This window comes from Danio aesculapii, chromosome 18 (genome assembly GCF_903798145.1).
Source record: "Danio aesculapii chromosome 18, fDanAes4.1, whole genome shotgun sequence".
Taxonomy (NCBI): domain Eukaryota; kingdom Metazoa; phylum Chordata; class Actinopteri; order Cypriniformes; family Danionidae; genus Danio; species Danio aesculapii.
Genome location: NC_079452.1, coordinates 18,438,606 through 18,453,580, shown reverse-complemented (window position 1 = coordinate 18,453,580; position 14,975 = coordinate 18,438,606). Strand labels below are relative to the sequence as shown.

The 14,975-nt window shown below is 38.7% G+C and overlaps 1 protein-coding gene across 1 annotated transcript in view; it reads left to right on the top strand.

Annotated features, from left to right (window-relative positions):
* The window catches only part of pid1 (phosphotyrosine interaction domain containing 1), a 52,838-nt gene extending 41,958 nt beyond the window's left edge, over positions 1-10,880 (top strand). The window contains exon 3 of the mRNA XM_056478097.1: positions 4,888-10,880. Within this exon, the coding sequence (XP_056334072.1) occupies positions 4,888-5,376 (489 nt within the window). The 3' untranslated portion in view covers positions 5,377-10,880. The remainder of the gene's footprint in view (positions 1-4,887) is intronic.
* The last annotated feature ends 4,095 nt before the right edge of the window (positions 10,881-14,975 follow it).

Sequence of the window (14,975 nt, the reverse complement as noted above, 5' to 3'; positions counted from 1 at the left end):
ATCAAGTGTGGATCAGGATTATTGTAGCTTTAAAAAATGATCATGGTTTAACGGTGGAGCATGTAAGTTTGACATCCAGTGGTTGAAAATCTGTAATGTTGTAAATAAAAGCAACGGCATGCGATAGAAGGAATATTTTCCATATTAAAAGAAGTTTTATTCTAACCAACACCTGAAATTTATATATTAGAAACAGCTTCTATTTCTTGCAGCAGAACAACAGGATAAACTGATCACCCCAGTGGGCTTTTCTGTGTGGAGTTGGCGTGGGTGCTTTGGTTTCCCCCACAGTCCAAACACATGCGCTATAGGTGAATTGAATAAGCTAAATTGGCCCTTGTGTGTTTGTATGAATGAGTGTGTATGGGTGTTTCCCACTACTGGTTTGCAGCTGAAAAGACGTCCACTGTGAAACATGCTGGAGTAGTTGGCGGTTCATTCCACTGTATAAATAAAGGGACTAAGCTGGAGGAAAATGAATGAATGAATGTAAGTTATTATTTTTAATCAAAGCTGATTTTTTAGCATCATTAATAAAGTCATCAGTGTCTCAGAAATCAGTCCAATATGTTGGTTTGCTCCGAACAAAACAAACATTTCTGATAAAGTGTGAATCATTTATTTATTTTCCTTCCTTTTTGACTAGACATTTTGCGGACAAGCATTTATTTGATATCGAAATCCAACTCAAACACATGTAAAACATTTAACGCTTCTTTGCTGAATCAAAGTTTGTGTGTGTGTGTGTGTGTGTGTGTGTGTGGTCATTTACGATAATAAGGCTTAATGATATCCATCAGGTATTGGGAAACACACATCCTCATCTGTTACTGCTTTCCAACACTTCATCCAGAAGAAAAGAGTCATGCTCTTCCTCTGATGTAAATCGCTTTCAGCAGAGATATCACTGGCATTTCCTCTCCTCGGCTCATCTTTCTGTTTCAGACACGAGAGAACGAACGAGATTCAGAAAAAACAAAACTCATCTGGAAAGAAAGCCACAATATTCTAATCATGTTCATAAGAGGAATGACTTAGCATTCTCCGCTCGGTCTGCTATGAAATTCTGGTACCGCACAGATGTTTGTGCTTGTCTTCAAAAGTTTGTACAGTCTTTAAAGCAATAAAAAGCGTTTAATTGCATTCTCCAAATGAAGTAAAGGAATGGGAATGGCCAGAATTAGACCTTGTGGTTGGAGACTAAACAGAATGTCTGGAAGAGGAAAACAAACGGCCAGACGCTGTTCTTGTTTTTTTTACTTTGACATTTTCTTCTCAATTTCATGCCAAAACACACACACTGTTCAGACACAATAAGAAACAGGTATTCACAACTACTCATTTTCTCGGAAATCGTTCTGTTTACTCATTTGACTGATCTGCAAACAGCAGATTACCTCAATACACTGTTAACAATAAATCCGTAAAATTTACGGTAAAAAAACAGCAGCTGTGGTTGCCAGTATTTCACCGTTAAAATATGGTACAAACCGTTAAATTAATTTCTAATTTTTACAGTAAACTACTGTATTTCATTAATTTATAGATGTAATATGTCTGTATTTTGAAGTACCAACATCTACACATCTTTTGTTACACAGATAGACACGCTAACACAGCCATATGCAGGTGGTGATGACCAATGACCAGTGCTCATCACAAACAACTTCTCCCACAAGCAGAAAAGTGCATCAGTGTATAGAAGGAGCTCAGTGTCAATCACACAGCTACTAAACACCAGTATGGTTACACGCATAATATTAAAGTCCTGAAATAAACATTGTTTATCAACATTAGATGTAGCATAAATCACTAATGTACATAACTGATGGGGAAACAACTAAAAAGATCCACAGTAATGTCAACAAAAAGCATAAAAAATGATGTGCCATGCGGGGAATTCTGGGAAAGTCAATTTACGGTTATTTGTCGTATATATTAAGGAAACGTACTGTTAACCAAGTTATGGATTTTTACTGTAGCATTTTTACAGTGAGGTTACGGATTTTTACTATAGCCTTTTTACAGTTTTTTTACCGCTAAAATCACGGCCATTTTTACAGAGAGGTTCTAGATTTTACTGTAGCATTTTTACAGTTTTTTACAGCTGAAATCACAGCCATTTTTTACAGTGAGGTTTTGGATTTTTACTGTAGCATTTTTACAGTTTTTTTACCGCTGAAATCACTGCCATATTTTACAGTGAGGTTACAGATTTTTACTGTAGCATTTTTACAGTTTTTTACCTTTGAAATCACGGTCATTTTTTACAGTGAGGTTACGGATTTTTACTGTAACATTTTTACAGTTTTTTTACAGCTAAAATACCGGCCATTTTTTACAGTGAGGTTACGAATTTTTACTGTAACATTTTTACAGTTTTTTTTACAGCTGAAATCACGGCCATTTTTTACAGTGAGGTTTTGGATTTTTACTGTAGCATTTTTACAGTTTTTTACCTCTGAAATCACGGTCAATTTTTACAGTGAGGTTACAGATTTTTACTGTAGCATTTTTACAGTTTTTTTACAGCTGAAATCACGGCCATTTTTTACAGTGAGGTTACGGATTTTTACTGTAGCATTTTTACAGTTTTTTACCTCTGAAATCACGGCCATTTTTTACAGTGAGGTTACGGATTTTTACTGTAGCATTTTTACAGATTTTTTACCACTGAAATCAAAGCCATTTTTTGCAGTGAGGTTACGGATTTTTACTGTAGCATTTTTACAGTTTTTTTACCGCTGAAATCACAGCCATTTTTTACAGTGAGGTTACGGATTTTTACTGTAGCATTTTTACAGTTTTTTACCGCTGAAATCACAGCCATTTTTTACAGTGAGGTTACGGATTTTTACTGTAGCATTTTTACAGTTTTTTACCGCTGAAATCACAGCCATTTTTTACAGTGAGGTTACGGATTTTTACTGTAGCATTTTTTACAGTTTTTTTTACCGCTGAAATCACAGCCATTTTTTACAGTGAGGTTACGGATTTTTACTGTAGCATTTTTACAGTTTTTTACCACTGAAATCACAGCCATTTTTTACAGTGAGGTTACGGATTTTTACTGTAGCATTTTTACAGTTTTTTTACCACTGAAATCACGGCCATTTTTACAGTGAGGTTACGGATTTTTACTGTAGCATTTTTACAGTTTTTTACCTCTGAAATCACGGTCATTTTTTTACAGTGAGGTTACGGATTTTTACTGTAGCATTTTTACAGTTTTTTACCGCTGAAATCACGGCCAAGTGTTTATATCCCTTCAATTATGAATATCACAATTTTCCCCCTAAAATTTCACTCAAAAATGTTCAATTGTACAATATTTTAGAGAGAGACTTGGTCGTCATGATGTTTTCAAATCTCAGAAATATATAAAGAATAAGAGAATGGATATATAATCTTGTTATTACGATCTTATTAAAAATCGTATTTATTTTGTCATTTAAAAATGTCTTAATACAGACAAATAATAAAGTAATTGATTATTTGAGGATATTGTGAAACCGTGAGTATGGTGACCTTGTGAATAGGCCTGTCACAATAATCAATATAATGGAGATGCAATACTTGGAGATGACCTCAATCATTTTTGCCGTTACAGTATATATTTACAAATTCACAAATAACATTAAGCCATTTTACAATGACATTTACGTTCTAAATTACTGCTGTCAAAGTTTAAAATTGGGCGTTTACCTATTAGGACATTTAATAATATATATAATAGGACATTTAACACTTCTTAACATAAAAGTCTAAATAACCTTAAGAATGATAAGTATTTTAAAGTGTTTAAAGCTTTTTGCATTATTTATGCTGTTATATAATAACTACATAATCAGTGAAAAAAATAATCTCAAAATGTACAATAATATTGCTTATCGCAACAATTTCTGTGACAATAATTCACACAACAAAAATTCCTTATCGTGACCGGCCTACTTGTGAAGTTCATTTCCAAAAGAAAGCTCTTTTCACATGCTCAAACTCTAACATTACACACTAAAGATTCAAGAGTTCCCACTTAAATATGCTTGCCGTTTAAAGCAGGTTTGGCATGCTGTCCCGGGAGAGAACCCTGAGCTCTGAAATATTTGAGCCCAGGGCTCCCGCCCGGTCAATAAGCATATCAGGAGATCCGAGATCAGGTAGGTCTCGATAGCTCCCCCTTTAGAAAAGGTAGGAAAAGAAGGAGATGGGGTGGAAGAGGGAATTCTTTCAAACGAAGACAGAAACAGTAGGGAGGAAATGATCCATTTATAGTTAACTAGGATCACTCTGATTGGATTATTACTGATTACAGATGAGCGGCCAGTCGAGCTCAATCAAATCACGTGCTCCTCTCGAAATTAGTTTATGAAACTTCACAAAAAGAGCCCAGTCGGCGCCAATAGCCTAGTGGTTAAGAGCGCCGACATATAGCACCATGGTGCTCACAGAGACCCGAGTTCTATTCCCGGCTCGAGGTCCTTTGTCGACCCTTCTGCTCTCTCTGCTCCCAACTATTTCCTGTCAATTCTCTGCACGATTCTATCCATTAAAGTTTAAAACCCCCTAAAAAAAGCCCTTAAAAGGCATCTTCAGTAACATATCAAAATAATACTAAAGTGCATTGTTTTAAGAAAATATGATTGAATGATTGAAGAAATTCCCAGTACTGGGTTGCGGCTGGAAGAGCATCCGCTGCGTAAAACACATGCTGGAATAGTTGGCAGTTCATTCCGCTGTGGCATTTGAAATAGGGACTAAGCTGAAGGAAAAAGAATGAGTGATAACGTTTTTGTAAATGAGCCTTTGGTTATGCATGTGGCCATTGGCGGGAAAATAAACCCAAATCATCTTTTCATGTTTTCTGTTGTGTGTTTGCCTCTTCTCCAGGTGACGTACCTCGGCAAGGTGACGATTTCCGGCACTCACTTCCTGTCCGGCTGCACCGAATCGGCTGTGGTTGGATTATGGGACACGAAGCAGACATCGGTCACCCACGATGACTCCATCACCTCCAGCAATACCATCCTAGAAATCCGGCCTTTTCAGGTGCGCATGCATCACCTGGATGGCCGCGGCGAGGCCACCATCGCTATGGACACCTTCCAGGTGGCGCGCATCGCGTACTGCACGGCGGACCACAACATTAGCCCCAACGTGTTTGCGTGGATCTACCGACAAATCAACGACGATCTGACCTTCCAGATGGACTGTCACGCTGTAGAGTGCGAGAGCAAACTAGAGGCGAAAAAACTGGCCCACTCCATGATGGAAGCCTTTAAGAAAACCTTCCACAGCATGCGCAGCGACGGGCGCATCCACAAGAGCGGATCGTCTGATGAGTTTCCCGAAGAGGCAAGCACACCTGACGATGGCTGAGTGATAGGCTGAGGGTCGGACTACTCTTAAATAGGGGGGTTTCGGGAAAAGGAGCGTGAATGCAATCTCGCGCTCTTTGTTTTTGTGCCATAATAGAATATTCAGAAACAAAACTAAAACGTAAACGGCGACTGAAATCAAACCATATACCAAGAAACTAGCCTGCCTTTTTTTCAGTCTCTGCCTGCCAGATGGTCTGTGGCCATTTTACTAAAAGCGTCTCATCATTACCACGGTAACACTCGCATTTGAAAACTGCTGGTTTTGATATGAAGTGACAAGAACCTGTACCTTTCCTTAAGCCAATCAAACCTTGGGCCTGTTCACTTTTTGTTTAAAGGAGGGGGGTGATTTCTGTGTGTGTCATGCATTTTAGATATAACAGAGGTGTGTTTCTTCTGTAAGTCGAGTTTGAGGGGTGATAAAAAAAAGTCTGATTTTGATATTTATGGCAGGCAGCCAGCCTAGGGCATTCCTTTACCTTTTTAGGGCCATAGAATCGTAATTATAGGGACCATGCATTGATTTCTATTTGTTTTTTAAGATACCAAAAGTCAGTGTTTGTGTGTGTGATCTAGGGTTTGTATGTCTGCAGCTCTTGAGCCTTTTAATAACTATGGAACGGGTTCTCTACTGCAACAAGCTTCTACAAGCTAAGTGTGCTCGTCTGTCTGGTGTAGTTTAGTGTGTGTGTGTGCGTGCGTGCGTGGGTGTGTGTGTTTGTGTGAGGTGTTTTCCAACAGAAAATACTATAAATGGGAAAAGCAAGACATTTCAGATGCATCTGTATATTCACTCATGAGCACTCAATTCAGTAAATTCAGTCACTCTGGTAGGAATGCTCATGATCTAGTCCATGAGGATGGAAAGTTCCCTGTGCGGATTTCACTCCTTTTCACTATAATTGTGAAAGTGGCTTCTGAGCCGTTTGAAATTACGCACGTCATCATTTTGCCAAGTACGATGCGATCCTGGATTAACATCTATGTTGGTGCTGGAACAAAGTTTTTGTTGGAAAATGTCATCCATACCTATTCCCTACCTCTAAACCCAACCATAACTATAAATGATTCCCAAAATCAGAGGGGGGAAATAGTTGGACAACAATAATAAGTGCATAAACCGTAAGCCTAAACTTACCATAAACTCTAAACATATTCCTTAATTCTGATTGGCTGATTGGAATGTTGTTTCAGGATCAACATAGATGTTCATCCAGGAGCATGTCCTACTTGGTGAAATCAGCTTGGCATGAAAGAACTATTGAAAATGGAGCTTTTTCCAAACAAAGTGTCGCTGAAATGTTGCACCTTATAGAGTGCATTAGTGTGTCGCCATTTTTCACCAGCAATGTTTTGAGAAGTCATTTTGCCATTCATTTTTCCTATAGAAGTGTTATAAGCCATGGACCAAATTAACAATATGAATCACAATAATATAACGTTTAATTAATTGAACAATTGTAAGGCAAAAGAACAAATGCACAAAACTAAGTGATGTTTTATAAACAAATTTCGGGAGGAGCACGCGCAGAAGTTTCAGTATCAAATACGTCATTGACCATTATTCTATTATCCAATCAGTTCTTGACCAAACCCCTATATATATACCAAAGCTGTCTTACCTGCAGCATCTTACGACTTTAGCGTCCCTCCACCACCCCGTCACCTCACCTCTTAAGCATTGCAATCCCGGGGGGAGCGTTCTGGGGCCGGGCTAGATACTTCGCTCGAATCCCAATTCCTCTCTGTTTCCTGATAAGTTGAATAACTCGAGTTGGGGTGTCCTCTCAGAGCCTTCTCCCCGGACAGCACGCCAAATACACTTTATTCTGAAACTATTGCAAGTGTGAACTCGTGAAGGACTTTAGGAGGAAAAGGAACCCGATCCCAATGAGCATTGCGAAGAACAAATTAAAAGTGGAGGTAAAATGCAAAACTGCTCATTTTAGGGCTGGCAAATTCATTGAAATGAACTGGCAAACATGATTGAGCAAAGCTGCAGTTGTCATGCACATCTTGACAGGGAAGCACAGTTGTGTATTCAACTGGAAGGCCAGAGGGGGCGCTCTCATGCAAAAACCCAGGAAATCCTCACAGCATTGCATTATAGTAATGGGAAGTTGAGGTCATTTTACCAGACCTTTGAGTCTCGTTCAGAGATAAAAGAATCGTTTTTTTTTTATTATTATTTTTATTTCTTTCATTTTATATATTAAAATATTATTAAAGAGTTAAGAGTCACTTTTCAAACACATCTACAACGTTGATCATTGAACATTGACCCAAACGTTGATCACAACTAGGGCTGCATGATTCTGGCTAAAATGTGAATCACGATTTTATTTTTTAAAATCAATATCACGATTCTTTCTCACGATGCTTTAGATGTAAAATAAAGGTTAATATGAGTAGGCTATTATTATTGTTAATTCTCAAACATATCTTCACCTTGTAAGGTTCTTTCTGCTTTCTGAATGATTTTGAGATATCGAGCTTCAAAGTTTTTGCAATCCATATAGCTAACAGTATGTGTGTAAAATTCGTTTTTTTTTACCGAGCTTGTAAGACCCACGATTAGTTCACATTTTGAGTCTTCGGGCTTTTGAGTCATTCGTTCTTCATGTAACATAAAATATAATAAACCAATCACAAGCATCGATCAATACAGTAGCAAAGATACAAATAAAATAAACAGCGCTTTATAGTTTTTTGGGAGTCTTAAATTATTCAGGTACATAAATTGAATTATCAAATAGAAATGAACACTGTTTAGACTTCATTACAAGTTACAAACATAAATTGTTGTGCCCGAATGCTTAAGCCCCAATCCCAATTCTATTTTTGTTCCTCTTTGTCCTTGATACAGAGTGTGAAGTGGAAGGGCTTCAAAGTTTACCCCTAAGAAATGGGACACCACTACAACACCTGCCAATGTCATCATATGCCATCGCGGCAGCTGTAGTTATTCCAGTTGTGTTATTTTTTGGTGTTTATCTTCAGGAAATCACTGAAGGCAACGATATGATGTTGTCATACTGATATAATGTGGCAATAAGCTCGTAACTGGACTGTGCATTTACACACTGGCCATATTCATCAATGTAAACACACCAGAAACAACATTAACATTATAGCAGACACTGTGAAACGCTCATTTCCAGCCACTAGACTTTTCTGACAGGGTATTCAACTGTCATTGAGTGACAGAATGTTGTGGGACTACTATACAGGATTTATGATTATGGATTTTAGACAGCAAAATTTTGCGTTTTTTATTTTATTTGGTTTTTTTTTTAAAGCATGATGGTTTTTTAAAGCATGATGGTATTAAAACATGTGCTTGTTTGTTGTAAAAATTCATAATAATGATAAAGAAATACTAATTTGTGCATCTCCTGACTTCCGTGTGCAGCCATGCAGCCGTTGTAGATGGTGTATTCTGGGAAGTGGGCTATATGCACACGGACTTGTAATTTTCAGCCAGGCATCCCAATGGCCTCCAGAGAGTCCTTCCATTACAAAATTGTCACATTTAAGGTCTGATGTCTTTAAAAATCAGTGATCTTCACTGCCTGATAGATATACGATATGGAGTGGGTCTCAGATCGGTCAAGAAGCACTGCATTAAATTCCATTCCCCCCCCGCCATGTCTTTAAAATATGACAGTTTATTTTACCCCAGTATTTTTAATAGAATTTCATCTCGTTTTACGCTTGAAGAACTAAATGAATGCTTTAGTCTATTTAACTGAATGGATTGTAATTACATTACAACATCGATGCTGTAAAAACAACCTGAAAATAGTCCCATTTAAGCTTTCACACACAACTTTCAGTTTATCGTTGGCTTTAAAACTCTAGCATAGAGCCCAGAGCTATCTAGCCCTTCCCCTTAGCCCTATTCCTAAAAGCTAAGGAGAATTGGGACACCCCTACCCCTTCACGTGAACGTGCAAAATGAGGGATAGGGGTAAGGGGAAGGGTTAAGGCAGAGGTGGGCAAACTCAGTCCTGGAGGGCTGGTTTCCTGCAGAGTTTAGCTCCAACTCTAATCAAACACACCTGCTTATAGATATCGATTGATCTTGAAGACACTCATTAGCATGTTCAGGTGTGTTTGATTAGTGTTGGAGCTAAAGTCTGCAGGACACCGGCCTCCCAGGACCGAGTTTGCCCACCCCTGGGCTAAGGGGTAGAATTGAGATTAGGCCTAAAACTGGTTTGGAATACTTAAACAGGCATAGACCTTAAAAATATATGCAAATGAGACTATTTTTAGATTATTTGTGGAGTTACTGCAACAATAAATCAAGTTTTGTCAGCTGTGGCTCCATAATCCCGACTCAACAGGTGTTTATTGCAAATGCTCACGATATCGAAAGGATATATTGTGCAGCGCTACATTAAAGCAGGACAAACATGCGAAAAAATAAATTATTAAGGGGCCAAACACCACTGTATATAGTGATGTTTTTACCATAGATCCAAACTAATGGCTTTAACATAATCGTATCATTGATTAACATGGCTTATAGTTTCAAATCCTTTTCCTTATGCAGAAAATGAATGGGATTTTTACTTCCGGAGCTATGACTGTTGATTGTGAACAGAAATCCTTGTCGTTGATCCATCGTTCACATACAGAGCATCTGAAGTTTTCCCTGTTGGTTTAGAAAGAGTTGCGTGAATGTTTGTGCAGGGTGAAGAAGGACCCCAAAAGCAAGCATAGCTGTCCCATAGAGTGCCTGTCTCTTGCCCCTATGCTGAATGTATGATGTCTCTTGTGCTGCAAGCGCTATATATATATATATGTACCGGTACTGAAAGCCTTGTTTTCTTATTATTATTCTAGATTTTGTTTTATGTACATTTGTATTTGCAGGTCATTTGGAAGCTATAGTGGTTTAGACTCCAATTAAACCAAATGCGTGCTCATATACACGGCTCCACTGTCCTGTGAAAACCTGTTATCATAGGTACAATGGATTGAGGAGCAACAAAACAAATGAAGAGAGTAGTTTGAATTCGGATGCTAATTCAGTTTGGGAGAAAATCTGGATTTTGGGAAGTGAGCATTTCTAAATGAAGAAATCTATATATGAAAGATTTATACAATGTATTTGAAACTCATTCGATAAAGCTTGTGTAAATACAAATGTATCGTTTTTCTTTTCTTTCTTTTTAAATACTGCGTTCAATGTTTGATATTTGAATAAAGTGAGAAGCACCATTAAAGGAATCAGTATTACGGCCAACTGTGAATTTGGATCGGGAGCGAAGGGCAGCCTACAGCGTGAGTGGAGAAGGATGAGTTGTCTGTCTGTTGTTTGTTGTTGTAATTGTTGTTGTTTTATCATTTGTACAATTGTAGATGAACATTCTCACTACATGTCTTAACGGCTCGGACTCGCTTTATTGTTTTGAAGTGTTACCATATGTGTTTTTTATGCTGTATTTGTAAAGACAAAAGGATACAGGCATATATAAAATATTTACCAAGCTATATTGTTGTTGATGTTGTTTTTATGTACTGATCTGCTTAAAATGTAAGTTTTACATAGCTACATTACTGGTCATCTATATTCCCTTTGTAAAGCTGCGGTCACACTAGAGTTTGAGCTTGTGAAATTCTGTTGTACAGCAATTGGTCCATGTTTAAAATTTCTGTCCAGAGAGGTCATGTTTTGATCCTCGATTGGTCTCACGCAGTCAAGTGATGCAATTTCGCAGGTCAGAGTTCACCAAGCTTGAACTTTGCAACGCAGCGAACTGCGAAACTTGTCGCACGAGTTTACGTTTCCGGTCTGACGCATTCCTGTGCGTATGAATGGAAGTCTATGGGGAGAAAAGTGCGGGCTTTGAGTGTGCGAAATTCTGTCGTGCGGCGCTACGAAAAGGGGCGGGATTAAACAAGATGATTAGACATTAAAAAAAGCGAGCGATTACTCCATGTTTTAAATTTCTGTCCAGAGAGGTCCTGTTTTGATCCTCAATTGGTCTCACGCTGTCAAGTAATGTGATTTCGCAGGTCAGAGTTCACCAAGCTTGAATTTTGCACCGCAGCAACATGCAAAACTTAACACATGACCTTGCGTTTCCGGTCTGACGCATTCGCTTGCGTATGAATGGAAGTCTATGGGAGGAAAAGCCCAGTGTGACCGCAGCTTTAGTCTGCAGGACGTATGTATTGCTAAATGAAGTTTATTTCTAAGCTAATTTCGAGAGAATCATGTGCTTATGATTGATCACAGCTGGTCCCACATTATCCAATCTATGATTCACCAATCAGACGATTCCTAAGCCACTATAAATATCTTAAGTTCCATATAACAGCCATCTTCGTTTTGAAGAATCCCCCTTCCTCCCCTACTCCTCCTCCTTTCCTAGATGGGTGGCACAAACATCAGCAAGAACATCACTGGTTCTAGTCCTTACCAAGCCAGCCCGTGTTTCTGTGTGGAGTTTACACGTTCTCCCCGTGCTTACGTGGGTTTCTCCTGGGTTCCCCGGTTTCCTCCCACCGTTCAAAACATGCAACTTAAGTTAACTGACTAGTGCAAATCAGCACCATAGACATGCTCCTAGTAAGTAGTTATCTCTTAAGAGCCATCACTATCTGTTCATTAGCTACTACAGCAGGGGAGTTCTCGAGATCTACCTGAGCTCAAACTCCCCTCTCGCCTTGCAAACGGGAGGGAGCCTCGGTCTTGAGGATCTGATGAGCTCTGGGCTCTCTCCAGGGACAGCATGCCAAACAAGCTTTATAATCAATCATCAGCTAAGTGTGAACTCTTGAAACCAATATACTACAAAATGTTTATTACTACAAAATACTTTTTTTTATTTTGAACTTGTATATCCCACACAACATAAATTTAACAATACAAAATCAACAGTAAGGAAAATAATGTAAACAATTTTTAAGGTAGATTAATTTTTAAGGTAGATAAAAATAATAACAAAACAAAAATTCTAACATGCATATTAAATATAAAATAATACGACAGACTTCAAAATGACAACCCTTCAAATTTTCCTCTTACATGCTCTCCAAATACTGTAAAAAGCTACCCCATTTCTGATTGAAAGTATGGGTGAAGTCCTGAAGTCTTGCCAACATACGTTCATTTGATGCAGTAGAAGTCATCAACGCCTTAAAAGAGGGAGTATCTGAGTTCTTCCAGTTTCGCAGCACCAGTCTCATAGCCATAATACATCCTGCAACAACTAGCCCAGCCTGTGCTTTAGATATCCCCTACCGTAGAGTGGATGTATCACCAAGAAGACAAACTCTTGGTGAATATGGTAAAGGTTGTCCCAGCCATTGCTCAAGGTTCTGAATAACTCTTCTCCAGAATGGAGCCACCAAATGACAGTTCCACATTAAATGTAAAAAGGTGCCCACAGAATGACCACACTTCCAACAGTGGTTATTTTTCATTAATCCTAGCCTATGCAGTCTTACTGGGGTCCAGTAATATGGATTAATTCAAGAGTTCACACTTAGCTGATGATTGATTATAAAGCTTGTTTGGCATGCTGTCCTGGGAGAGAGCACAAAGCTCATCAGATCCTCGAGCCTGGGGCTCCCACCCGTTTGCGAAGTGAGAGGGGAGTTTGAGCTCAGGTAGATCTCGAGAACTCCCCTGCTGTAGTAGCTAATGAACAGATAGTGATGGCTCTTAAGAGATAACTATTTACTAGGAGCATGTCTATGGTGCTGATTTTGTATTAGTCAGTTAACTTAAGTTGCATGTTTTTGGACGGTGGGAGGAAACCAGGGAACCCGGGGGAAACCCACGTGAGCACGGGGAGAATGTGTAAACTCCGCACAGAAACGTCAGCTGGCTTGAGTAAGGACTAGAACCAGTGACATTCTTGCTGAGAGGCAACAGTGCTAACCACTGGGCCACCATGCCACCCATCTAGGAAAGGAGGAGGAGTAGGGGAGGAAGGGGGGTTTCTTTAAAATGAAGATGGCTGTTATATGGAACCTAGGGTATTTATAGTGGCTTAGGAATCATCTGATTGGTGAATCATAAATTGAATAATGTGGGACCGGCTGAAAGCAATCATAATGTCAATGTCAATTTTATTTCTATAGCACTATTTAATACAACCAGAGGTTGACCAAAGTGCTGCACAGTACAAATCAAAACAGATGTATATATAAAATTATTAAATTATTGCTAAAACAGACAATTTTCACTGATAAAATGCCAAATCAAAGAGGTAAGTTTTTAACCTAGATTTAAAAACGGACAGGGATGAAACAGATCTGATACAGAGCGGCAGAGCATTCCACAGCCTAGGACCAGCTACTGTAAAAGCACGGTCACCTCTGCATTTCAGCCTCGACTTAGGTATGAATAACAGTCTCTAGTTAGATGACCGAAGAGACCGACCAGGCTGATGCTCAATTAAAATGTCTGACAGATAAGAAGGTGCCAGGTCATTTAGAGATTTAAAAATCAAGAGAAGCATTTTAAAAGTGACTAGATAGTGCACAGGCAGTCAGTGCAGAGAGGGTAAAACTGGTGTAATGTGCTCATGTTTCTTGGTCCCTGTTAAAAGCCTTGCAGCAGCATTTTGAACTAATTGTAACCGGGATAAGGTTTTCTGACTAATCCCAAAGTTTAATGAGTTACAATTGTCCAATCTAGTGGTGATAAAAGCATGGATTGTTTTTTCAAAACTTTTTCTGGATAAAATAGATTTGACTGTTTTTAAAAGTGGAAGCTGAAAGAAGCAGGATTTGACCACTGCATTTATCTGTTTGTCAAAGCTCAAGCCATAAGTCAAAAGCACGTGATCCTCTCAAAATTAGATTATAAATGAACTTCACTTATCTTGTAATGTATGACTTTACTTCTAGCATCTCTCGGGACCCCCTGTACCAGAAACTACTGCTTCCCACCCACCCTCTTCAAAGTCCACCTCCAAGTCTTTCTACCAAACAAGTCTTAAATTAACTTCCATACATGTTGTTTGCAGCAATCCTATACACAAAAGATGTAGTTTGCACTGACTTTGACATATTTAGAAACCCTAATAAAACACTTTCTTCTGCTCTTATATCCCACAGATCTTATAAGACTATGCACTTGTATATATTTCCAGAAATCCCCTTTTTACTACAAAATACTTAACAGAAATAGGAAGAGTGGCTTCTCATCACCATTTTTTTTAAATCCCTACCCACACTTCAATTTTCAAACAACAGGTGGCGCCAGAGTCTTGAAAAAGCTTGGCTTAATCGTGCTAAGTGATTGCTCGTGTTTTTATGTTATGCCAGTATTTTTCATTCCCTCTTGTACCTCTAGATGGCACTGCAGTGTTGCAGCGGGTAAAGGAAATACAGCAGCAAAAACAGCTTATTATTTCAATGATCGACCATCACAACTCCAGATATGTGCAAATCTTACCTTCATTTTTATGACAGGGCTCTTGTGAAGGCGCAGTAGCTGTCAAACAGGCCTAATAATTGATCGTTCAAAATGAAACGTTGATGGTGGATATTTCTAGATGGCTTGAGGGCAGAAATTAAACCTTGACAAGATTCCGACAGGAAAGTTGTTCGGGGAAGAAAAACAACACT